The 24,671-nt window shown below is 48.0% G+C and overlaps 13 protein-coding genes and 2 non-coding genes across 15 annotated transcripts; 5 read left to right on the plus strand and 10 right to left on the minus strand.

Moving 5' to 3' along the window:
* Positions 1-632: 632 nt before the first annotated feature.
* FMAN_15001 (uncharacterized protein) lies at positions 633-2,565 on the plus strand (the record flags this gene model as incomplete). Its single annotated transcript, XM_041822675.1, has 5 exons — positions 633-738; positions 796-827; positions 876-993; positions 1,044-1,240; positions 1,288-2,565. 5 exons carry the CDS (start codon positions 633-635, stop codon positions 2,563-2,565), a joined length of 1,731 nt encoding a protein of 576 aa, XP_041688332.1.
* A 511-nt stretch (positions 2,566-3,076) lies between these two features.
* FMAN_15000 (uncharacterized protein) lies at positions 3,077-3,627 on the minus strand (the record flags this gene model as incomplete). The annotated part of the gene is made up of 3 exons (XM_041822676.1): positions 3,077-3,139; positions 3,188-3,466; positions 3,517-3,627. 3 exons carry the CDS (start codon positions 3,625-3,627, stop codon positions 3,077-3,079), a joined length of 453 nt encoding a protein of 150 aa, XP_041688333.1.
* A 942-nt stretch (positions 3,628-4,569) lies between these two features.
* FMAN_14999 (uncharacterized protein) lies at positions 4,570-5,916 on the plus strand (the record flags this gene model as incomplete). The annotated part of the gene is made up of 2 exons (XM_041822677.1): positions 4,570-4,684; positions 4,733-5,916. 2 exons carry the CDS (start codon positions 4,570-4,572, stop codon positions 5,914-5,916), a joined length of 1,299 nt encoding a protein of 432 aa, XP_041688334.1.
* Positions 5,917-6,640: 724 nt separating this feature from the next.
* FMAN_14998 (uncharacterized protein) lies at positions 6,641-7,190 on the minus strand (the record flags this gene model as incomplete). The annotated part of the gene is made up of 3 exons (XM_041822679.1): positions 6,641-6,676; positions 6,732-7,079; positions 7,134-7,190. The coding sequence occupies 3 exons, from the start codon at positions 7,188-7,190 to the stop codon at positions 6,641-6,643; spliced, it is 441 nt and encodes a 146-aa protein (XP_041688335.1).
* Positions 7,191-9,457: 2,267 nt separating this feature from the next.
* On the minus strand, positions 9,458-9,982 carry FMAN_14997 (uncharacterized protein; the record flags this gene model as incomplete). The annotated part of the gene is made up of 1 exon (XM_041822680.1): positions 9,458-9,982. The coding sequence occupies one exon, from the start codon at positions 9,980-9,982 to the stop codon at positions 9,458-9,460; it is 525 nt and encodes a 174-aa protein (XP_041688336.1).
* Positions 9,983-10,680: 698 nt separating this feature from the next.
* Positions 10,681-11,445, plus strand: FMAN_14996 (uncharacterized protein; the record flags this gene model as incomplete). Its single annotated transcript, XM_041822681.1, has 1 exon — positions 10,681-11,445. The coding sequence occupies one exon, from the start codon at positions 10,681-10,683 to the stop codon at positions 11,443-11,445; it is 765 nt and encodes a 254-aa protein (XP_041688337.1).
* A 54-nt stretch (positions 11,446-11,499) lies between these two features.
* tRNA lies at positions 11,500-11,582 on the minus strand. The gene is given in 2 exon segments: positions 11,500-11,535; positions 11,546-11,582. It is a non-coding gene; the product is annotated as a tRNA-Lys (tRNA).
* A 556-nt stretch (positions 11,583-12,138) lies between these two features.
* Positions 12,139-12,229, minus strand: tRNA. The gene is given in 2 exon segments: positions 12,139-12,174; positions 12,194-12,229. It is a non-coding gene; the product is annotated as a tRNA-Pro (tRNA).
* A 196-nt stretch (positions 12,230-12,425) lies between these two features.
* FMAN_14995 (related to sulfite oxidase and related enzymes) lies at positions 12,426-13,487 on the plus strand (the record flags this gene model as incomplete). The annotated part of the gene is made up of 1 exon (XM_041822682.1): positions 12,426-13,487. The coding sequence occupies one exon, from the start codon at positions 12,426-12,428 to the stop codon at positions 13,485-13,487; it is 1,062 nt and encodes a 353-aa protein (XP_041688338.1).
* A 402-nt stretch (positions 13,488-13,889) lies between these two features.
* Positions 13,890-14,508, plus strand: FMAN_14994 (uncharacterized protein; the record flags this gene model as incomplete). The annotated part of the gene is made up of 3 exons (XM_041822683.1): positions 13,890-13,931; positions 13,978-14,067; positions 14,119-14,508. The coding sequence occupies 3 exons, from the start codon at positions 13,890-13,892 to the stop codon at positions 14,506-14,508; spliced, it is 522 nt and encodes a 173-aa protein (XP_041688339.1).
* A 519-nt stretch (positions 14,509-15,027) lies between these two features.
* On the minus strand, positions 15,028-16,432 carry FMAN_14993 (uncharacterized protein; the record flags this gene model as incomplete). The annotated part of the gene is made up of 3 exons (XM_041822684.1): positions 15,028-15,646; positions 15,693-16,170; positions 16,225-16,432. The coding sequence occupies 3 exons, from the start codon at positions 16,430-16,432 to the stop codon at positions 15,028-15,030; spliced, it is 1,305 nt and encodes a 434-aa protein (XP_041688340.1).
* Positions 16,433-16,902: 470 nt separating this feature from the next.
* On the minus strand, positions 16,903-17,325 carry FMAN_14992 (uncharacterized protein; the record flags this gene model as incomplete). Its single annotated transcript, XM_041822685.1, has 3 exons — positions 16,903-17,095; positions 17,145-17,249; positions 17,306-17,325. The coding sequence occupies 3 exons, from the start codon at positions 17,323-17,325 to the stop codon at positions 16,903-16,905; spliced, it is 318 nt and encodes a 105-aa protein (XP_041688341.1).
* Positions 17,326-18,471: 1,146 nt separating this feature from the next.
* On the minus strand, positions 18,472-18,734 carry FMAN_14991 (uncharacterized protein; the record flags this gene model as incomplete). Its single annotated transcript, XM_041822686.1, has 2 exons — positions 18,472-18,516; positions 18,570-18,734. The coding sequence occupies 2 exons, from the start codon at positions 18,732-18,734 to the stop codon at positions 18,472-18,474; spliced, it is 210 nt and encodes a 69-aa protein (XP_041688342.1).
* Positions 18,735-19,686: 952 nt separating this feature from the next.
* FMAN_14990 (uncharacterized protein) lies at positions 19,687-20,529 on the minus strand (the record flags this gene model as incomplete). Its single annotated transcript, XM_041822687.1, has 1 exon — positions 19,687-20,529. The coding sequence occupies one exon, from the start codon at positions 20,527-20,529 to the stop codon at positions 19,687-19,689; it is 843 nt and encodes a 280-aa protein (XP_041688343.1).
* Positions 20,530-20,717: 188 nt separating this feature from the next.
* On the minus strand, positions 20,718-24,176 carry FMAN_14989 (uncharacterized protein; the record flags this gene model as incomplete). Its single annotated transcript, XM_041822688.1, has 5 exons — positions 20,718-22,372; positions 22,425-22,627; positions 22,690-22,793; positions 22,847-23,669; positions 23,731-24,176. 5 exons carry the CDS (start codon positions 24,174-24,176, stop codon positions 20,718-20,720), a joined length of 3,231 nt encoding a protein of 1,076 aa, XP_041688344.1.
* Positions 24,177-24,671: the final 495 nt, after the last annotated feature.

Here is a 24,671-nt window from a genome sequence, read left to right on the forward strand (position 1 = left end):
CGGACGAAGATCAGGAGGGATTGGCTGAATGGCTATATCTAAGGAATGACTTCCTTCGCATCGTCAATGGAACACATATCTGTCGTGTGCTTTTCTCCGTTCCAAGCCCATCATGATGTCAATCCCCAGAATTAGCCCAAACCTTCTGTATGCCAAGTTCCAAGCCTTGAATTCCACGAATTCAAAATACCCCCTCAATCCTGCTTTTTTCCTCTCACCAGCCGTCTTAGCCGGAAACTATGCATATAAACAATACCTCATCTAGATCTCGATAATCTGAAACGGTGACGATGGAAATGACGTGGGTGTAGTTAGAGCTAGCTCAGTAGCTCCTGTAGCTAGCTTGGTAGCTTGCAAACCAAGACGTTGGTGGATGAGGTCTAGGCCAGAAGTAGGCTGGTGGCTGAGACAGCCCTGATGTCACGACGCGGAGAAATCATCATGAGCGCATCAGCCATGACGCACTAGAGTTCAGCCCCAGATTTCTTGTATGTCCTGGTAAAGAGCTGAAGAGATAAAGGGCGGTGCTGGCTCGATGGGTGGCTTGTGTTCTTCTGATCTTATCATTTATCATTGAATCAATTGAAACGAATCATAATATAATTATAGTAATCGGGTAGCCGATAGCCAATATGAGTGGACTTCGAGACAATTTCCAGCCAGTCCTGGCCGAAGATGCCCCAAGGTCGCAGAACAATGTCGAGCGCCGAGATTCCGGGCCCTTGAAGGATATTATTGGTAAGAGGATGCCAGTCATCGAACAGAAGTCTCATTTTTCTGACTTTCGCGCCACAGCTCAACAGGACAGTCTTTACAAGTACATCAGCGTATGTTCCTCTTCATCGTTGTCGTGGCTGGTGGCTGACACTGTCTAGTGGGAGGATCCCGCCCGAACTATCGGATCATACTTTGCCGCCCTGGGCTTCATGCTCGCCGTCCACAACATGCACCTCACCCAGCTGGTTCTCAAGACTATGGCAATTGGTCTTGGAGGTACTGAATAATACGCCCGATTTTCTGCAGATGCTAATAATGCCATGCAGTGATGTCCATGGCCGAGTTTGCCGGTCGTTCCTTTGGTCCCAACAACTTTGTGTCTCGCATGCGACCCCGACAGTACAAGACTGTCCCAGAATCGACTCTCAACGCTACCCTCAAGGATATCCATGACTTTGTTCAGTATGCCGTTGTGCAAGCCCAGAAGATTATCTTCGCCGAAGACTTGGAGAAGCCCTTTGGTGTAAGTAAATCCTTGCCGCCCGATCAGCCCTTGCTAACAGTCAATAGGCATTCGTTGCAACTGGATCGCTTTACTTCCTCATCCAATTTATGACGCCTTTCGGCATCGCTATTCTCGGACTGACCACCATCTACATCATCCCTCTCGTCACCTCCCCACGCGGACGAGGTATCGCCCGAGATGGCATGGCTCGTGCTCAAGAGATTAGCAACGCAGCTGTCGACCAAGCCGGCTCTATTGCTCAGGACCCCAAGGGTACTGTGGCTAGCATTTCTTCCATGGCTCAAGATACAGCTGGTAACTTGAGACAACGCGCTGTCAACATGGTTCCTGGTTCAAAGCTGACTGAGAATCGTGCTGATGTTACTTCAACTGTCCCTCACAGCTCTTCTGGACCTACTCAGGCCAGAGACATTTCCTCTAAGTTCCCCCAGGATGAGTCCAAGACTTCTGAACAGTCCAGGCATCTTGCGTCCATGGGCTCTCGCGGTACTTCAGGGAGCTTCGACCGATCACCAATCAAGACAGTTCACGTCGACCCAAACCAGTCCAAAGACTTCTCCCAGAGCAGCTTTGACAGCTCTTCTTCCCAGTCCAAGGACACTCCCTCCACTTTCTCCCATGGCACCACTGATGATTTCCCCTCCAACACGCAGCCCGCTCTTGGCAAGTCCAAGGAGAATACTCCCAGCTTCTCCCACGGCGCAACTGGAAGCCTTCCTTCCTACGGACAAGCTACCTTCAGCAAGCCTCAAGATATCACCCCTAGCTACATGTCCAGCAAGGCAAAGGAAGCTACTTCTGGCTATTCCTCCAGCCGCCCAGATGACAAGACTTCTAGCTTTGGTTCTAGCATGAACAAGGACATGTCTTCAGGCTTCTCCCATGGCACTACCGACGACTTTTCACCTTCCAGCAAGACCAACTCCAACTTTCCTCCTAGTAAAGACCAGGATATGCCCGAGTACGCTCAGCACCGAAAGTCACTCAACTACTCAAAGTTTCCTCATGTTAGTAGCGATAATTCTGGTACGCAGTCTAGTTCGTACAAGCAGTCTGGCTCTACTACTCTCTTTGGCAACCAAGCTCCCACTGGAAAGAAACCTTCCATCGACGAGAACAACTATTCTCTCCAAAACAAAAGAGACATGACTTCGGACTATCAGCACTTCGTTCCCCGTGAGGCTCCCAACCGTGGAATGCTTGGCTCTCAGGCTGATACCTCCATGGGCAAGATGCCTCTTGGTGGGCTGATCGACGAGAAGGAGCAAGCTGGAGATAAGGCTCCGCCGATCTCTGGTGGTGGCCTGAATGCCATGAAGTAGCGGTAGGTCTTCTGGTACAAGCCCTCGATGTCAAAATCTTCCCTTGTGTTGTTCGGTTTATAGTCACCGTACCAGCCCTCTGAACGGAAGAGATTGGAGCGAAACAACTTGTCCTCGAGGACAGTCTGTATATCCCGTTAAGAGCCTGGTCAAGTTGGCTCCAAACTGAACATGATTTGGAGTTTGGTCAGGTCCGGCGCATTAATAAAATTCAGAAAACCAACCCAGTGTCGTTGGGAATGCACTTGGTCATCGAAAGACTGTCACATTGTAACTTTATATATGAAATTAGTTTATGAAATTAACGACTTAATTGACTTCAATGCTTCTACCATCCCTTCCCGTGACTTCTGAGGAGGTTCAAGTTAATAGAATTAAACTTTATGACACGTTGTTTATTAACCTTGGCTAATAAATGAGGATTGGTATACATCTAGGGTCCTGTAAATGGCCTTAATACTGCCGAACACGTGAAATCCCCGAGGACTATGAGAGATTATCGAGTAGGTACTTACACGTAAGTCAAAACGAAGGTTGCCGTCGCCGCGTCTGCATGGCCAATATTCGAAGTGAGCTACATCAACATTAGCCTTCCGTTCAGTGAGCGCTAGCGGATGCTCACTTTAAGGGTCCTTCCTTCAAATTCCGTGCTGGCATGGCGAGGTTCGTTATAATAATGGTGATTGTAAGCGTCCTGGTTGATACTCTGGTCGAAGGAGGCGAATGACACGCACGCCCAGTTGTCACGAACGCTCAGGTAAGGGTTGCTTGCAAGAAGGCGAATGTAAACGGTGGCGCCGTTTTTGCTCGTGAGTGAATATCCAACGATTCCTGCGGAGCCGACGAACGGTGATTGCGAAGACATTACATGGCCGCCTTCTCCTTTCTGGAAAGGTTTGACCTTGATACCTTTTAGAACGGATATGGGGTGCCGTTTGATCGGAATCTTACTGTTGTAGGGCCTGCGGCAAAGTCGCCCCAGTCACTGAATGTTGTTGGGTTTGGGACTAGAGTGAACGGTGTTTGGTTATCGACCGAGAACAATATCTGGTTTTTGGTCATTTTTGCAGTTGCATTGAGGGGACAGCTAGATTTGACAACGTTGTCAGCCCGCGAGGAATGAAGCTATCGCAAGCAAGCAGCCAGATGTTATATAGCGCAGATCATCACACTATCTATTACCGAGGGCAAATCAACCTGCCGTTAAATATGTAGCTCCGTAGTTCCAAATGGGAGCGGCATGACCCCTGTCTCCAAAACGCCAGTGCAGAAACGCCTTGTGAGGCCATTGAAGACGCTAGACCCCTCCACCAACCATTTGAGATCTTCCGACACACCTCGCAGCACGGCTGACTACTTAGAACCAGTTTTTCAAGCCACGATTTTTAAAGCCCAATAACAAAGCGCGAGTAGTCGCCTCCTTGTTGCTTGAAGGGGTTCAGCTGCTTGCTTTCTACGGGCAAATGCTACCCTGAAACAATCGGATTAAGACAAGCGAACACCACCATCGATCGATTAGAGTAGGCAGAATCATGAGCGATAACGTGGCAGGACACGGATAACACGGCACCTTTTTAAGCTTGCCAATTGCTGGATAATCAATCGGAGAATGGATGAAGTTTATTTTTGACTTTAATTGTATGCAGCAACAAAGCTCGAACATACTAACAAGCGACCGTCAACGCATCCATTGGTTGAACCTGTAGAGAGGCGATTGCACCTAGCATCAACATTAATAATCAGCTTCAGGATGGTAGAAACAGTCATAGGCCTATCATCAATCAGTTTGCCTGGCAGCATGATTTCAACTTTAACCAATAATTGCAGGTACTGTCCATATCACTTTTTCGTCATTCTTGCCTTTCGATCGGATATCCGGAAGTCCGATATACGTCATCAATATGGATCACCGGTTTATAAGTGGACACGACCTTGATTTAGGAGCCGGATCTCTGAACAATGAAACCATAAGATAATTCTTACAGAGTTTCACGAAGCCTCAGAATGTCAGATCCCAGGTCGCCACATCTCAAGAAGCGCGATACCCCTCCATGGGGACTATACCAACGCGAGAACTTCTGGAAGTTAAATGAAGGCCAAGTTCCACCATTCAACACCCGTATGATGATCTGATACCAATTGATCTCATTGATGCTGATACTCTTAGACCCCGATAAGCTTGAGGAGCTCGCCAAGAAAAAACTCACTGAAAATGGCTGGCTCTACGCTTCATCCAACGCAGGCCTGTCGGATACTCACATTGCAAACCGTCAGGCTTTTTTCCGACATAAGATCATCCCTCGCCAGCTGGTAGACACCAATGAACGATCTACTAGAACGACCTTATTCGGCCATGAGGTTTCTGCGCCGTTTGGAATTGCGCCTATTGGGATCAACAAGATCTATCATCCCCAAGGCGAGCTTCCTGTGGCCAAGGTCGCTGGAGAGCTCGGCATACCTTACAGTCTCTCAACTGCGGGCTCCTGTCCAATTGAAGATGTCGCTGAGGCAAACGATACTGGTCGGAAGATTGCACAGAATAGCGAAGAGGGCCATCGCATTCCTGAGGGTCCCCGCTTCTTCCAGCTCTACATGCCCCATGATGACGAACTGACGTTGTCACTACTCAAGCGAGCTCATGAATCCAGGTTCTCTGCTTGTATCTTAACAACAGACACTTGGCAGCTTGGATGGCGTCATGACGATGTTGCGACGTCCAACTACGCATTCTACCGCGGCATCGGCGCTGACTTGGGTCTCTCGGATCCCGTCTTCCAGAAGCGTTTAGCTGACCATGGCATCGATCCAAAGAAGCAGCCCGCCGAAGCCGGTGCACTCTGGATCGACAATGTCTGGCACGGCCGCGCATGGTCTTGGGAAAAGGCTGTCTGGGCACGAGAGAAGTGGCAAGAGATCAGCGGTGGAAAGCCGTTCCTAATCAAGGGCATTCAGCGTGTCGATGATGCTGAAAAGGCAGCTGATCTTGGTTTTGAAGGTATTGTCGTTAGCAATCACGCTGGGCGGCAGGTTGATGGAGCTATCGGGAGTCTTGATGCTTTGGAACAGATTGCTGATAAGGTTGGCGATCGTATCGTTGTGACGTTCGATAGTGGTGTTAGGGGAGCAGCTGATATTGTTAAAGCACTCGCTCTGGGTGCCAAGTTTGTTTTTGTTGGGAGGCTTTGGATCTGGGGACTCAGTATAATGGGAGAACATGGAGTCAGGCACGTGTTGAAGGGACTGTTGGCAGATCTGGATATCCTGATGAATGTCACAGGGTTGAATAAGGTTGAAGATATTGATAACAGTCTTATAAAATCCTATCCTGTAAGTTACAAGAGTAAGCTATAAGTTACAGATAGAAATATAGGATAGAAATATATTAAGAATCTCGGTCCATTTTCAACAGCGGACACAAGGGTTTTACATCTAGCGTGGCGGTTATGCTCCAAGAATCTTGCAGCGCCAACTATCGGCGTTGGTGGTGTTTCTAGAGCTACTAGACGAGTTGTCGTCATGGTCTTCCATCTCCTGATCGGTAGGTGGGTGGTTGTCGTTAGCAGGAGTGCTGTTAACAGCATTCTACTGTTAAACGGGGTTAATGGGTGCAGACATTGCGGTAGTATTGCTCAGCGTTACGCGATACGGTCTGAACAAGAGCTATCAGCATGTGACGGTTGGTTCTGATTGGCTAAGTTCTATTTACTGCTAAGTGAATGTATATATATACTTATAATAATTCTGTGGGAGCGACGCGACATAAGGTTTTCTTCGATCCTGGAAATGTCAGTACCTTATGTGGTTAGTTGGTGGTGTGGGGAAAATTGTGAAGTAGACGTAACGCAATTTATAGAATTGTAACAGTACGTATAGTTGCTTATCAGACAGTTACATATCAGTCAATTTGGGGTTATTTTAGGAATATAGTCTAATATGGCTATCTACCCTCTACATGCCTTAAGACTATAAAGAATATAAAGACTGAGTCTTTACTTAGTGCCCAATAGGAATGTAGCTTTATAACCAAGAACCACTAACCATTCCTTCTTCTGTGAAACCCTCGGTTTACTGCCTCTTATCCTTGGGCGCCAGTAAGGATGATGTTGGTATCCTATTCCAGTATGTGAGCTTTTAGTTGATAGACATATCATATTCTTAAAACTTACACAGCCGCCTCCCTTAGGGACGCACTGCCCTCCTCCAACTGTAGGAGTCTGACAGTTGCTGATCGCGTAGCGGTCGTAGGTCTTGTCCGTCTTGTGGTAGAGATCGATAACAGGGTTACCATCGGGATCTCTCAAGAACGTGACTTGGACGTCACTGCAGCCGCCAACGTCCTGGGTTCCTGAAGGGTTGTTGTAGTTCTGCTGGCAAGTACCAGAGAATGCCACGTTCCCGTTGCAGCCCCAGAAGTCAGAGACATTAACCAGGCAGCTTGGAATGCAACATCCGGATGAGCCTGTACAGCCTGCTGCGGTGCCTGAGTCTTCAAGACCGAGGTTGCTGGCGCTTGTCTAATAGAACAGGTTAACTCTCGAAGGATGGAAAATATGGATGGGGCTACTCGCAGTCGCCCAGAGCAAGGCAGAGCTCAGAAGTAATTTCCCAATCTTGGAAGAAAACATTGTTCAGGCTTAGTGGTGATTCAGGTAAGATGTTGAGTGTTGCGAGTGATGATAGAAAGCCTCTTGCTTCGTGGAGACGGCTGGCTGTATTTATACCTGTAGTTCACAGAAAGTGTACCAGTCATCCTCTGTCACGTCCTCGATCCGGTGACAGGCATTGAGGGATGGTATGTAAGGGTTAGCAAGGCTTGCTTGCGCCTTGGATGGCCATATGACAACTACTATCATCATTGTAGTCTCTACTACCTTGACGCTGGGGTATATTTTCTGACCAAGTTTTCAGCGAAAATCCTGCAGGATCGTGCAGTAGTGGCTTATTCGCGGATGCGTCAGCCCAATATGGGTCGGAATCATTGCCGATATGATTTACTCCGAGCAGGTGCAGGTCCTCATGTTTGTCAATAAAGACGAAATTTGCCAAGCAAGTTCAACCGCCATCTTGCAACACCTTATACCTTTGTTGTCAGTTCCTGGTGGGGGATTTTCATTATTCTTAATTTGTCAATAGCGAGATCAAGTAGTTAGTGGTTTGTCATGATGAGATGGGCATCTTCTCTAGGCCATTTTCTCAGATATATGCACGGACGCTTTCTAGTGACGATTTGCCAATTCGATCGATTGGACGCTTGATTCCTTTTCCAAAAGTAAGTTCGATGTCCCCCACATGCTAGCCTGATTGGTCTATTTCGTTCCTCACCGTGTTGTGACTTATTACCCTTTAGTTGAAGTCATTTCCTGTTTTTTTGCTTCGAATCCTCCGCAATGTGACCGGGATATATTCAAGTGCGCTTGTTGTGAAGCTAGCTTGTAGCTAGAACTGTTTAACCGTCATATAATGCGAGCGGGCCGTCGGAGAGAACATTCATTAGGACAAGCCACAGGGTCTAAAAAGGCCATGGCAGGTCGAAACTTGGAACCGTTCAAACTTTAATGTATACACAGCATGATTTTCCTTGGCTCTCTCGGGCCCTCCCGTGGTGGTTATGTTTCCCGGGGACTCGGCAAACATCCGAACCCATGATTGACACGGAAATGACCTATTTCATACATACCACATTTTTTCGACAGGGGTTGATCGCTTGCCGCCCGCTTGGTTATACGAACGACTCCACAAACACGATGTCTCGTCAGCCGCCACCTACATCAACCATTTTATTACTAGACAGTTTCATTGGCTCGCGTCACAATCTCTGCCTTCGTTCCGTCAGCTAGTCCCAAGCCTTCCGTAGACTAAATCCTTCCGTAATTGCGGCGGTAGAGGCGGGGCTAAGGATTGAGGAAGGTGTCTATATTCTCTGTAAAGGGAACAATCCCGTGACGGTAATGGGCCAACCTTCCAGTATCAGGATCTGATCGCTCGCTGACGTCCTGGCCTTACGATTACGGCTATTGACTGCACCACAGAGATCGGCAAGGAAAAGCCCTCATGCTTAATGACAGTGGGGTCTAGGTAAGACAGATCAAGAGCAGCTCCCTTTGTCTGTCTTTGTCTCCAACAGATCTACCTTCAACAGGATGCTAATTAGATATCACATCTGCTTACCTGGGGCAGAAACTAGCTGTGCTATTAGATCGGAGGCTGTCACGCCTTTGATCAGCGCAAAGGACGCGCATGCCGATCTGACAACCCCATCTCTACGTTTTCAACTCGCGCCAAGTCCGCCAGGCTAAAACCATAATTAAGCGTTAAGCTCTAGTTCCTCTAAATCTATGCATTAGATCATAATCTCTATCCCCAGAGCTAAAAGATCCCAGGAACGAGATAAGGGCTTTATGCTTAGCTTCAGTTGTCGTAAATTTACATAGTTGTGTCAGCAACGAATGCAAATCCTGGGTACACAACATTGGCCTCTGAGTCTGCCAGAGGTCCATAGGCGGCTCTGACAGACTCTACCTGACGGGGCTTTAGAGAGAGAGAAGTGTTGAGTAGGCCAGTGCCACAGGCCATAATCGCTAGGTCGAAGGCATGTGCCGAAGGGTTGTCAATGATGCCATCCTCAACACCATCAGAGGATCGAGCCGCTCAATCTTTTTTGCTACAATCACTTTCCACTGTTCTGGTCGAACATATGCATCAAAAGTCAGATCAGGCTATCTAATCTATCGAGTAAGGGTACCTTTTGACGCCACAATGTGAAGCCAGTCAATGCCTGGCGCTCAAGCGAGGATTCCATCAAAGTCATCGGGGTAGAGCTGAGCATTCTACAGACCTTGACGCCCGCCAGTGCTACAGCCTTGATAATAGCTTTGTGGGGCTTTTTCTGCCGTTAGTGCTGCACGATTTGCTTGGCGACTACCGCTTCAACGTGGATCCTTCGATGTCCGAAGTCGTTGATGACCCCTGGTTGGTTGAGAAAGAACTCGAAGCCTTGCTCGCCGTCGTGGCCCGTATTCGTACCAAAACTGGCAAAGCCTAGTTGCGCCCCGTTCTGCACAGACGGGAAGTCAATGCATCCCCCGATACCGCCTGTTCCTGTGGCCAGTAGACGTGTGTTCCAGTCATCCGGAAGCCATGCCTCGATACGGACCGAGCTGAAGTCGCTTGATGAGACGTTGACAACAATTCTGCAGAGGTCTGCTGTAATGTTAGCTTTGAAGTTTGGACCTCCGCAGGATGCTACTGTGTTAGGCAGGGGTATGACATCGCCAGCAACGTTGTGCTGGACTGAGGAGATGGTCCCGTGAGTGATCAGTAAGCTTCCGGCTGTGCATTTTGAATGAGGCTTGGCAATAACTGGAGATATAGCTACAGTCGCCAGGTGCAAGAGCTTCTTGATCATCGACGACACCATCGTGTCTTAGACTGCCCAAGGCTGAAATTATCCCCGATTTTAGAATGGCTTCACCGCAAATCACAACATATTTATACGTTTCATCTGCAAATGACAAGAAGGGTTTCGGCAAACCAGTATGCCAATAGCAATAACAAGACTATACGGCCTAGTCAATCCCTTGTTCTGGTAGATAATTGCGAAGATCGGCTGGGGAAAAGAAGCTATGTAACCTCCGCATTTCGGCGTCGGCGCTTGTCGCCGAAGATGGAGGTCATCAGTAGGTTCATCATCACATCTGGGGAATATTATATAGCGTTCTTCGATGTCCGAACCGACGTATAACCGACAGTCCGAATAAAGTAGCTATTCGCGATCAATTGAAAAGCCCGCGCATCTTGACACAGTACTTACGCCACCGTACCGCCCCGCGTTTCCTAAAAAGCGAAGCTTGTAACTATTTGTGTTCGTGAGGGCTTCATGAATGTGAAAGTGGAGTTCCATATGCTTTTGGTAGTATTTAGGCAGTCTTCCTGATTCCTGCAGAACCACAGTTCTTTGTTTTGTCACGTGGAATTTGCGTCAGTGATGGATGCTAGAGTTGATGACGTAACCAGCTGTAGGCTTTGTGATATCATGCAACGCTGAAAAGCAACAGCGCTTCAGACTTCTCGCAACTCATCACATTCTAACTTGGGAATCTCACCAATATCAACAACATGGTTCGCGTATTCATCACAGGGTCGACTGACGGTATCGGTCAAGCTGCCGCAAAGCTCCTCGCCGAGCAAGGCCACCAGGTCGTTCTCCACGCCAGAAACGCCGATCGCGCCGCTTCAGCCAAAGCCGCCATTCCCAAGGCCGCGGCCGTTCTCGTTGGCAACTTATCGTCAATTGAAGAGACCAAGAAGCTCGCCAAGGACGCAAACAACGCTGGGCCATTTGATGTCATCGTTCACAACGCAGGCATCGGCTATGGCTCGACAGCATCAAGGGAAATCACTTCGGACAAGATCTCAGCTGTATTCGCAGTCAACACCCTCGCACCATACATCCTCACGTGTCTCATGGATAAGCCCAAGAGTAGACTTCTGTTCATGAGTTCAGATAGTCACTACAGCGGTGATGAGACTCTCAAGAACGCGACTCAATCGCACTCTTACGGCAACACCAAACTTCACGACACCATGCTCGCGAAAGCCTTTGCACGACGCTGGACCGATATCCAAGTCCTCAGCATGCATCCTGGGTGGGTAAAGACCAAAATGGGAGGAAGCTCAGCACCAGTTCAATTAAGTGAGCCAGCCAAGGCATTGGCAAGCTGGGTCGCTGGTGAAGGATCCCTGACTAAGGCTACGTCTGGTGCGTTCGTTACAACCAGCGGAGAGAGCAGACCTCATCCGGGAGCAGACAATGTGAACAAGCAGGAAGAGTTGCTCGACATGTGCAAGTCAGTTTCTGGCGTTGACGTACCAGCAGAGTAGAAGATAAATGCAAAAAGAGATGCCTCGCTATTGCTCGCAATCGTTTATAGGAACAGCCCGATGCGGGGGTCGAACCCGCAACCTTGAGATCGCGTACTCGTAAGAGTCTCACGCTCTACCGATTGAGCTAACCGGGCGTGGCTCTGATTGGTTGAGGTGCAAGGCCCAATCGGGCCCCATTCCAGTTTAGGGAGACGGTCCCTGTGTTTTCTTGTACATGGAATGGAAAGAATTGAGGAGGAATAGTTGCTTTGGAGAGATACTAGTGCCCTATCAGTCAAATGTCGTATCTTCTGAGTCATTGGCAGTCCATAATGTTGCACATGCTTATGTATATATTGGCATTGGTGGAACACTGATTTGGTGTAAATAACAGACTGGACAATTTTAGTCAGTTGTCAACACACAACCCCTATTCATAAGATTATAGAACTTAGGATTGAGTGAATAGAAAGAGAGTAGAGATTTTTAAGAAGAGTCTTGCGTTCTCAGGGCCAATACGGTGGGTGTGCAAACGATATTCGTCCCAAACTTGATGACATGTCCAGGGTACTGTAGGCGATAAGATTACTTATCTTATCTTCCTCTCAACCAACCAGGTGCATGGCTTCAGAGTTTGCAACGTTCCAACCTCATCCAGGAGCAAAAAGAGATAGCTTCACGATATCACAGAAGTCTTGAGAGCAAAAGGAAGGGTCTGGCCGGGGATTGAACCCGGGACCTCTCGCAAGCTGAGCTGTAGGGTTTACCCTAAGCGAGAATCATACCACTAGACCACCAGACCGGATCAGGCATTGCTGCACGTGATGAGTGTTGTTGAGGTTCGGGGCCGGGAACGGGATCTAAGAAGATGCAGTTTCCCGAAGCTCGGTAGTTGGAATCTTGTGGATCGCGGATGGGAACCCGTTAGACATGCCACCTTGAGATGACACCATTCGGCAAACGCATGAATCACTCCCGTCTCTGCATGACCCTTGCCAATGGAATCAGTCATCGCGAATCCCATGAGCCATGGTATTTCCCCAGTACCAGCAGCCGGTGCTGAGAGAGAGGCTTGTACATCCATTGACCCCGAGGGCTTCTTCCTGCGCCCTCCACCGACACCTCACCATTTTTCGTCTTTTATCACACCAGATGACCAGTTATTCCAAACGATACATATGGGTGCTGCTGTAGTCGATAACGCAAAGTGGCTGCTGGTAGTTGATGGCCTTGTTTGGAAACCGTTTGCCCTCTCTTTGGCACAACTCAAGGTGTTACCTCAGACTTCAGTCACGTCCTTTCATGAATGCTACGGAAGTCCCCTGAAACCGCCAACGAGTAACCCTTGGCGAATTGGTAACGTGGTATGGACTGGCGTTCGATTTTCGACTATCCTCGCTCTATCAAAGCCTCTTCCTGAAGCATGCTTTGTTTGGTCAGAAGGTCTTGATCATGGAAAGTTCTTTGAGTACGAAGCAGACCGCTATCAGAAAGACTTACCTGTAGCGAAAGCTCAAAGACCAGAAGTCCTCCTTGCATGGAAGATCAATGGGGAGTCTCTCAGCAAAGAACGAGGCGGGCCAGTGAGACTTATTGTACCGGGTTGGTTTGGCACAAATTCGACAAAGTGGCTCTGTAGGCTCTCATTGCAGGAGACTCGCGCCCCAGGACCTTTCGCTGCTGTTCTTTACAATGAGAAAGACCCAACAGATCCTGAAGGTGAGAGAATGCGGCCGGTATGGGAAGTTGAAGTGAACTCGATGATAACGAAGCCCGCGGACTCAGCAGTCATCTCCGCAGGATTGGTATGGGTTGAAGGTTGGGCTTGGAGTCATGACCGTGTCTCTGTGGTTGAAGTCAGTAAAGACGAGGGACAGAGCTGGACTCGAGGAAAGGTAGACAACAAAGAAGATCAGGCATGGCAAAAGTTCACTGTCGCAGTTGATCTTGAGCCCAAAGTTTGGAGGTTAATAGCTCGGGCAACTTCTGAAAGTGGGATGCAACAGCCTTTGACCGGAAGACGAAATCATGTCCATAGCATTACGGTAACTGTCAAATGACCATGATCCGCATTTCTCATTGACGCTCGACTTTTGGGGGACAATAGGTTAGCTGTGAATTCCAGCAATAGGACTGACAAAGGATAACTAGGAACAATGAGGAGAGACCCGGCGTCTGTTCTTCTTCTGGCCGCGTCGAGCAGTGCTGTCTCTTTGTTGAAAATACTGGTCAGAGCTCCCCACCAACCCTCGTGACTTCGGCCATCCGCTGTGAACCACAAAGGGACGCCATGAACTGAGACGCGTTCTAAAAGGTGATAAATCAAAGTCCTGTGAAGAAAAACAGGTCTCCCCTTGTCACCCAAGGATACCGACATAAGTTCGAGTGTCATCTCCTCCTCAACCTCACAACATCCTCGAAGGACTACCTCGAGCGCGCTGCCCATCATCGCGCTGCCCATCATGGCGCCTTTTCAACCCAAGTTCACCAATGAAATCCAGCAGGTGCGTTACTTATTCTTCGTTATCGTTCCGTTGCTAACAGTAACAGATGATGTTCGTCGCCGGTGAGACGCAGGAAATCGCCAACGAAACCGCCGCCCTCGTCGAGCAGATCGTTCGCGACCAGATCATCCACCTGGTAAGTATCCCGACTCCCTCTCTCTTCGAGATATAGCTAACATATCAATAGCTGACCAAGGCCAAAGAGCTCTCCGCCCGACGCGGCGAGAAGTTTATCGCAATCAAGGATATCCTGTTCCAGCTCCGCCACGACACCGCCCGGATGACTCGCCTACAGAATGTCATCCGGTGGAAGAAACTCCGCGGGGAAGCCAGAAAGACAACAAATGACAAGGATAAGCCCGAGAACGATGCCGAAGATAGTTTCTCCGACACCGACAACGCGACTGAAGACACCGCCAAGAAGACCACCGAGGCTTCCGCTGCTCTCATGCCCTGGGACGAAGAGTTCATGTTCGCCGTTCGACCTCCCGGCGGTGACGCTGATGCTGTCCAGAATCAGCGAGAAATCCCGCGAGCGCCTCATCTGGGCCGACGAAGTCACCAGCAAGATGTCTAGCGAAGAGTACACCAAATGGTGCTCCTACCGAAAGGCCTCCTTTCACCGCGCAAAAGAAGCCAGGTTCCGCGAGTGGGCTTGCATCGGCGTAGTCGCTGACCTCCGCAAGAAAGACGACGCCATTGAGATTCTGGGCTCTATCGCCGTGGAAATGGTTAAGCGCCTCACCGACAAGGCGTTGTCGATCCAGGCGCAGGAGATCACTAGTCAGGGCGGGAAGGAGAATGAGGCGGCAGCAGCAGCCCTCCAGGCTAGAAGACAGGGCCTGTTCCTCATGTCGAACCCGCAGCGACCTGCTATTAATGCTGGGCATATCCGAAAGGCGTTTGAGATGACGCAGTCGACGCCGAAGCGACGAGGGTACCAGCTGAACCGGATGGTTGGGCCAAAGCCTCTTCAGTTGATTTGAGTTTGAGGATGGGAGAGGGGATGAGAGAGGATGAAGACTGGTCTACTTGTTTCTTTAGGACGAGATACATAGAGCTTCATAGATTTAGACCATAGATACGACACAGAGTCTCACGACTCAACGACCTCTTTCAGCGCCAGAAGTTGCGCATTCGTCCACTCCTTCACTTTGCCTTGCCATTTACCTCCTGCACCTCCGCCCTTGATATCCTGGATAACTACCTTGACCTTCTGTGCCATCGCATCAACCGCAATTTGATCACCAACAATGACAACCGGTCCACTACCCTTTGGCTCCCCAATGGCGATAACAACCACAAAGCCCGTGCCCTGGAGAACATCCCTCGTCTCACCAACAATTTTATTAATAAAGTCCGTATTCCCGTCGTAACGGTGGATATACGCATTCATCCTGTTCTGCACAATGGTGCGGATGGCCTGCTCGCTTTCAAACTTTGCAACCTCGAGTAATAGCTTCCGCTCAGATCGTTTCAAGTCGGTGACTGTGTCGGAAAGAGCTGTAGTTCGAGAGACGACTTCACTCGGGACGTTGCTAGACGAAAGGAGTTTCGCGATGGAGCTGATGGCACTGACGGATGATGTTGCGAGCTTGATGGCGCGATCACCGGTTATGAAGGATAGACGGCAGTTCTTGCCGTGAACGGATTGTGTTGAGCCGAGGATAATGAGGGAGATGTGAGATGTTTGGGAGAGATGAGTTCCGCAGCACCTGGAGCAGTTAGTAGTCAATTCGACTGAAGGATTCGTAGACTCACGTGTTTGTATCAAGGTCTCCGATGTGTATAACGCGCACAACACCATCGGACTTGTCGTAATCACCAGGGAGCTTATCATGCTTCGCGTCATCTGGCGTCTCAACCTTTATTGACAGATTCTCCCGAATCAACTCTGCACACTCATTCTGAATAGCCTGAATCTCTTCCTCTGTCGGTTTTCGCTGCAAGTCAACGTAGTTCATGCTCTCATCAGCACCCATTCCCCAACCAAGAGTCTTGAGATCATGACGGTTCTGCATAACAGCGGAGAGGAGATGTTGACCTGTATGCTGCTGCATGTGATCCCATCTTCGCTTCCAGTCGACTTCTTGACGGATTCTGTCACCGGGGGATAGGGGCTTAGGGGAGTAGATTATGCAGCGGAGACCTTGGCGCTGAACGTTCTTGATGGGGATGGGGGTTTGATCTGTGCCTGAGAGGGGCGTGATTGTGCCATGATCTGAAGGTTGACCGCCGCCTGAGCTCATGTCAGTAAGGTCTTATATTACTTAGAGAAAAGGGAGTGTAATACCTTCTGGGAACAGCACCGAGTCGGCGCACTCGATTAACCACTCATCATGCGAATGAGAATGTCCATTACTCTTCTTCGATTTGTGCGCATGCTTCGTCGCCTTTTCGCACGAGATGACTTCTGTTTCCAGAGTCTTGAGGTATGAATCTGATTGACACGATAAGTCGCCGACGACGCGGCCTTTGCTGGTATGTTCTGATGTCGCCATTTTGAGGATGAGACGCCAAGGGGATGAAAGACCCGTTCAGTTGAGATGTTTCAATGACGTAGTGGGGTATGCTGACAAAGACGACATGTCACTTGATCAGCTGAGATATTGTGACTCTTTCAGATTGAAATGGATTGGCACAAGAACCTTCAAACAGCGCTTTGTTACCATATTGCTATAAACACGGACTAGATACTCGGGAGATGATTTAGAGTTGTGTTTTGACTTTGTGTAGCGTTGAGTTACCCCGTTTTCAGAGCAACGCCCAGCGGGGGAATCCGATCAACAGTAACACGATAATTCCGGTCTTTTCACAGCAACGAGATCTTCGTCGGAGGAAAGGGATGTTGTATAATGCTTGTAATGAAACCCGTATTGTTTTTTAATTAATGGCGTCTTGTGCTACATGTTTGAAGTGGCTCATTTTCGCAACCATTGCTCATCCACCTTTGGCAATGGCGGCCATGCGATTACAAGCCAGTCTCCAAGAATTGAATCAGATCCTCCTTGTGCTCACTCTGCAGATCATTGATCTTCTCCCCGTTCTTGTACATGTGGAATGTCGCAGGTTGCGAAACACCAAGCTCCTCCGCTAGACCCTTCAGGTCGTTGATGTCGACCTTGACGAATCGGAAATCTTTGAACTTGTCCAACTCATAGGCGCTATAATCATCAGTATGGAATTTATTGGAGAGGAATGAGGGAGACTCACTGAGCGAATGTGGCAGCAATGTGCTTTGACTCTGCGCTGTGCGTGGAGTAAAAATCCACGACGACAATGGGATACTTCTTCAGAGCATCTTGGAACTCGTCCTTGCTAGCAATTGTCAGCATCTCCAAGAAGTAGCCAGGGGGGTTTGAGGGGATACTGACGTTCGGATGTTGTGCACCATCTTTTCTGGATTGGGGGGTGATTGTCGAGTCTGATCGCGGCGAGTCAGTGCGAAGTTGGTGTGCAGAAAGATCTGGCCTGGGCCCGAGTCAAGTACGTACAGTAGAGATTGGTGATATCTGAGACGTGCAACTGTGAAGTGAACTCCTAAATGATGAGTTTTGATGCTTTGATGTCGAAGCTTTAATGGTGACGTTGTTGATTACCTATTGTGAGACCTTTTTAGCTGACATCATCATGCCGTCATTACGAAGCATCACAACATTCTCCTCCGCACTTGTTCAACACCGAGTACCGATGCTCGGAAACCAGAAATTGCGAGATTCCGATACTTCGCCGCTGATTCCTCCTTATTTAGAACTGCACTATTCTGCAGGAAAGTAATAAAGTTTTGAACCAAGCGATCGAGAAATGATTAGACAAAGCAGGTTCCAAAAGGCATGCGTGTAGAGACTGGCTGCACTTCAAAGCTCGCTAGTAAAATTCTCTTCATCACAATATGCATATAACAAGGAGTTGTTTCACAAAGTCCCCTGTTCTCAACTCAATTTAGCCATATCAGCTCATGAAGATCTTGGGAACAAAACACTGGAAGAAGAAAAGCTATGACTTCGCTGGGGCCATGGCCAGATGAGAGGAGCAACAGAGCATACGGCAATACTGTTAGACGCTACGAATACAACGGAGATAAATAAATTGCAAGCAGTTCTTCACAAAAAGTATGCTATATGCACAGCTAGTTGCATGTTCTCGAATTGGCGTGCGAACTCAGTGTGCGCCATGTACCTCTCTCTCACGTCTGATTTCTGCGCCAACGGCCAGCAACTAATCGCTACTTATTCTACCACGCCATCTCCACAATGATTGGGTTTTGAGAAACGGTAAATGCGGCAAGATAGGCAATTTGGTTCAGCAAGGTTATCTTATTTATGAGCGGGCTAGTGACTCTCTTGAGTTTGTCACAAAGGCGTATATAATAAAGCGAGGGAAATACGAGAATATTCTTAGTATTGATAGATCGTTGAGCTCCCAGTTGCTAGTGCTGTATGAATTGTGCCCATATTCTCTTTTTCTAACATCCTGTTCTTCTAACAAGACAGTTTCCCGGAATCAAACATCTCCAAGCCTGATCCATTTCAGCTATCGTTCACCAAATCTCATCACACTTGGTCTTGTCCTTTCCGCAGATGTACTGGAATGGGGGTTAGCTGACAATCGTCATGTGAATTGCTGTGATTTGTTTACCGTGTATGGACTGTCGGGGCAATCATAAAGGTGGCAAGGTCGCCCCATGCACTCCTTGGTACAAGGAACAACTCGAAGAACAGTAGCTCCCTCGCAAAGGGTACTGTCACAGGCATTGACTGCGGTGGCAGCGAGAGCAAAGAGGGCAGTGTAAATGACCTTCATGATTGTGAAAATAAATCGGTGTTGGTTTGTGCGTTAAATAGGCGGTTTCAGTTCAGATTTCAAGTGATAGAGTGCGTTGAAATGAAGTTATTCTTCTGAGAAAGGTATGCCTCTTTTATAGATATCGCAGCATCGAGAGCCTGGAGCTCGGGAGCTGAGCCTCTCGTCATACTTGATCAAAGCTTGAAAATTTGATACGGAAGGGCCGACTTCGACGCCTGGCTGAGGAGATTGTTGCTTCATCGTGGGGTCGAAAGAAGGTGTAAGCAGCCATGTGAATAATGATTCGTTGGAGTTAGTTAAGCTTACTTCCCATGACATGAGGTCTGTAGATCCTCCTTGCATCGCCCTATGAGCTCATCCAATCAAGTCAACCTGTTACTAAAATGCTGACCGCAGTTTCATTGTAGATCTTCGTCCGAGACATGGCAAAGCGCCATGAATCTCTGCATATGGAAGTTCAAACAATTATATACTACATCACTGTCAGCTTACATGAAACACATTACCAATACTGCCTCACGAGGGATCTTAGGCTTATTTTTCTTACAACACAATGAAATGCTGCGTAATCATGGAACTCAAACTGATGGCGAATAGCAATCGAGTACCCGATTTTAATACTGTATCGATACATTTGTTAAGAGCCTATTGGGTATTCCTGTCTTATTTTATGCTTGGGAAATAGACCCGAACTCGCTAACTTCCTGTAAGCAGCTGAAGGCTAAGACGTGGAGTGTCAGCTGCCTAAGAATTGGCATCCGGTTATAGCATAGCCTTGGGAAGTCAATTCTGGAACTTCCTAGATAGGGTAATCACAGTTCCATCAGTAACAAAGTCACACAATTCACGGCATATGTGATAATAACGTGAGATATGACGCTATGAAGGAGCGTTGCTTTTCTATGTGAAGGATGTCGATGAAGCCGGAGTCAATATCTACAGAAGCTCCCTATTCTCCCTGACCAACCACTGAAGACTCAAAGCTGAACTTCAAGCCAGGTAGAATCTCAATGCTATCAGGGCTGTCTTTGCCACCAAGAAGAGTGAGATGAATGTACCTGTCCTGGTCCCGGCTGCTTTCCAGGGTAATTTCCTGCTTTCCCTTTATAGAACCAGAGTGAACAACGAAAGGCCATGTGCCCTCCTCAGTGGTGGATCCATGAATCCCGTCGTAAACCTTAGCAATGACATCACGCTCCTCCTTGGGTACTGAGATCGAAACTTCCGAGACCCCAATCGCACCAGAAGGATGCTTCGTGTAGGAAGGGTCCGATCCATCGTCTTCCTTGTAAGGCACTCGCAAGTGTCTCGGAGTGCGGTCAAGACACCAGAACGGTGCTTTGCCTGGATGCACAGCCTTGCCGGAAGTAGTGTAGGCAGAAGCCACGGACCACTTCAATTCAACTCCATCAGGTCTGATACGACCGCCAGAGACTGGAGGCTGGTAAAAGACTCCAGAGTTCGCTTCCCAGACCCGCTGTTGGATCACTCCAAAGTCCTTTTCATTGGGTAGTGTATACGCCCAGTCGACGAGAGTGTTCTCTTCCAGCTCTCCCCATCTATGAGTCTTTCGCCTTTCTGGATCCAAGCCGTCTTGAAAGGCGATGAGCTCGATATAGGCACCATCAGAAAATTCGATCAGTTTGTTGACTGTCCGGCCGTCTGCATGAGCCCCGCCATCAATTACAGTGAGGCCATTCTCCAATCGCCTTGGCAGCTCTTGTAGTGTCTGATAGGACACCAAGATCACAATGTGATCTAAAATTGGCTGCAGACTGTTGCTTTCGGTCATTTTCAAGAATGTCGTGATGTTGAAAGGTTGAGGTTGATGGTGAGGGGCATAGCTCAGTGTTGCAGGCATTTTATGTAGCCAATTGCGTGATCAGATCCAGTATTACGTCAACACATTAAAGTTTGCGACAGATGAGGCTGGCCAGATATTCTTGATAGAAATTTTTGTAGGGTAGAACTCGATTTTGTTCAAGTATGCGTCTGCAGACTTTCCTTCGTAGGCCTCTCTGAATCTGTAGCAATCTGGTCTAGCTCATCCATAGCATCCCATAAATCACCTTCTAAACCTTCAACAACTCGTGGACTGGAATCCATTGGCAGAGGCCCATGAAACTCCAGTACTACCCCAATGGCTTTGGCATCCTGAAGTTGCTGGCTAGTGAGCCTTGGAGAAGCCAGCTCCTGCTCAGCCTGACACATTCTTGGGACCCAAACGAGTCGCATCCATTCAAAGAAACCTTCCAATCTCATCTCATAGAGGCGCTTCTCTTCAAATTCTGCAATGAGATTTTCGAAAAGTTCAAGTAGGAAAGACTCTTCCTCTTGCAATTCCCCGCGTTCCTCTTCTGGCAAGGGGCCTGAAGGATTCTGAATAATACAGCAACAAACGTGAGGGAGCTCTAGTAAAGCAAATGTAAAGTATCGTACAATGGCCATATAGATCCATTGGTACTGGCTAATCTTGTTTGTATGTATAGAGAACAGACCAACCATCCGGTTTTCCGTTACCCGGATAAGTCGATCAATGAAATTGCCTTCTGAGAAGAATCTGGGAGACTTCTCGAACCAATGTATTCCACTTAAGAGCTTCACCAGAGGAGTGCACCCCCCTGGAGAACACCAGCATCGGCAGCTGTCGACAATCATATCAGAAAACACTATTTTGAAAGCTTCTAGTGACGTGGGGCAGTCGAGTGTAAATTCTCGGTCGCCTCTGATCATCATTCCATGGCTAGCCATGAAATAGTGAGCGATGGTCAGTTCTGTCTCAAGGGCCGGTAGTTGCTTGTTATGAATCCTTGACGAGACGTTGGTACCCTGGTCAATCATCCAGCAGAAATATGAGCAAGAAAACGGAGTGTAGATATATGCATGGCAGTCTTCGGTGCCTATACGAGTCGCTAAAGTGGAAATATAGTCCGCCAATTCGTTGGTGGAGTAGTGGAAACCCAACTGGCGGGCATATTCAGCGACCTCACCACTACATATATATGAGTAGATAGATGTCTGGGCAACTGACAATTCCGCATTTGCTTCATAAACCTTTAGGTATGTTGGTATCGCGCAACCCTGGGCTTCTAGTTGGTACTGTACTCGTGCAGCATTTTTGTCTAGGATCCTTGCTTGATGAATTTCTAAGTCTTGTCTTTCAGATGGAGAAAGCTTTCGGTATGCAAGTTCTTTCAGTGCTTCTCGCCTTTGTGCTAGACCCTTGATAAGGATCTTATGACCATGTGTACAGTTATTACCGTGGTTCCTTGATGGCATGAAACCGAGCTGTAACGAGGACGGTAAAATTGCTGTTTCCAACCTAATGAGGGTTTCGAGCACTTTGAAGCCGCCACAGCTTTCCTGAATTCTCTCGGTATGTTTCCCGATTGCTGCTGTCGCAAGAGCAATAGGATTGCGGCCCATGTTGTCCTTGACGTTAAGAGTTTCAGTGTTCGCATATAGAAGGATGACACCTATAATATCCATGTTTTGCGTCTCAATAGCCAGATGAATGGGTGACTGGCCGCAGTAATTAATCTCGTTCATATATGATGGGTATGTTTTTAATAACTGTTGGACTCCGTCTCGATCTTGTTTCAGAATAGCTTGACTCAGTGGACCAAACTCTAAATCTGTATGCGTATTATTAATTGTGAACTTGTTATTAAACATGCAGCGACTTACTTTCAGCTACTTGTGGAAAGCTCTGAAAGAGTGTGTATGAACCTCTGACAAAGCCGTTACCTCTCCACCACGATAGCGCCCAGTCTCGGTGACAGTGGCCTACCGACTCGCTGTAATTCGATAAAAGGGCCGTTGCAACTTGATTAGGTCTTGTACATTTGGAGAACCAGTTACTTCTCGCCAACAAAGCAGGGATAGGTGCGCTGTCTCAGAATATGTGAGTGGAAACTCCGTTTTCTTGCCAATTGACTTTTGGTGAACTTACACTGTGACCCTGCGGGGATATGTTGCAGGTTTCGTGACAACAGAAAGCATCTGAAATAAGTCTGCCATATTATCAGCGTCCAAAGCTGCCAAACTACTGCTGAGCTAAAGCACAAATGGTTAGTGAAGAATTTACCAGGCATGTAGCAATAGCTTACCTGATAGTGCTCTAATGCCCACTCGATAATCGAATCACCGTTTTTATTAACGTCCGTTACAGACGCATGGGAGTTGACATAACACCAGACAAGCCGCCTTAAACATGAGGCCAACAGTATACGCATGTCCTTGCGTGGCAATCGATTATACTTTTCCATCATTCGTGCTATTCGGAATACCGGGGATGAATCTTCATCCACTGTTGCAACCCAGGTCAGCTTTTGACTTAAGCCAAGTATGCCTGCACCTGTTGTGAAAGCAAGAGAGAATCTACTAGCCCGCCCTGGCAACTTCAGACTTGTGAGAAGCGAGAGGTTCAAGACTCGCTTAGTGTGATGTGTTACTGCAGAAAGCTTTGACATTGGACATTCAGGGGCATGGTGGTCTCTCGAACTGATTTCAACTTCGAGAAGGAAAGGCCCCCAGCGATTTTGACTAAACCGTGATCGCTGTGTCTTGCAACAACAAAATGAATCAAATTTCATGTTATAACCACCTTGGTAACTGGTCGTTTGTATACTGGGCAGGAATATATCAGATGTTGGGTTCTGCAGCAAATTGGCGGTGACACTAGTGTTGGAGGTATGGTCCGACAAATGCTGGGCCAGCGTTCTCAGCAGGATATTCAAGTCTTGTGAGCCTCGCGTAAGGATCAAAAGTTCTCTCACATCCTGTTGGAGAGTGCTGAGTCTGTCATCGTGAAGCTCTGATGTCTTTTGCATTTCATCAAGAGTTGATTTGCTGTTGTTAAATATTAGGCTAACGTTGGCTACGGCCTGGTGCATATTGTTGATAGAACAGGTTGCCGCAATACCGGTGTTGCTTCGCAAGTATGGATATTAATTTATGATATAAGCTTTAGAATCACAAGGCATTGACATACAGCTGAAATACTTGCAACATGGTTTGTAGAGCACTGTTCGTACGCGAAAGAATTTCTTCGAGCTTTTCCATGTTCTGCTTCTTGAAAGGGTACTTAATTTTAGCGCAAAGCTCTTTGGCCCTGGCAACGTTGCTGTTCGGAGCAGATATTATTGGACCTCTGAGGTCTTTCACAGCTGCCAACAAATTGTTTACTGCGGAGAGACATGAGGTTTTGCATGAATCGATTGCGGTTTTGGTCGCAGGGTCGCCAGTAGGCGCGGTAGATAGAGCAACATCAAGGGCATTGAGGGAGAGTTGAATGTTGGTCGCGTAATTGCGTGCTTCCTTTAGATCTTCCTCGCGGCCGTCAATGTCATCGAGATATTGGGAAACTTCTTTGAAGAGTTGCAAACCCAAAGAGACAGCGCCGAACGCGCTGCCCGCTATACCGAATGCTTCCGCCATATTGGCGAGTTAGGTGCGTGCGTGACAGCAAGATTGAAGTGCGGAGAAGGCAGAGGATGATGGACTCATCTGCCCTGTCAGCTTATTTAATGTAGAGCCTGATTTCTTCGCAGGGATCACGTGGCTCTCATCTTGCCTATTTGTCCATAGCGAACCGCAATCTCCTTTCTCAAGGTTGACACAAGGCTCCCAGCCCGTTGTGAAGTGGTTCACCAGACCCTCGATTCAGCCTACCATGGCCTCTGTGGCTGAAGTCAGGCATGATTGAGACCTAACATAGCCCCTCACAGAGTAAGACAAGCAGCCTGATTGGACTTCAGAGTGCATAAGCGCTGACAGGCACTTCCCGTTGGCCTCATTATGTTTTAACCCCCAACGTTCATCAAGTGTCTGATTATCCTTATAACAGAGAAATTCTCATCATGGATTCGAGATGCAATTTGTGAAAGCGACAAACGAATTGCCCGATCCGGCAGCGAATGATTCAAAGTGCAG

This window comes from Fusarium mangiferae, assembly GCF_900044065.1.
Source record: "Fusarium mangiferae strain MRC7560 genome assembly, contig: FMAN_scaffold014, whole genome shotgun sequence".
Taxonomy (NCBI): domain Eukaryota; kingdom Fungi; phylum Ascomycota; class Sordariomycetes; order Hypocreales; family Nectriaceae; genus Fusarium; species Fusarium mangiferae.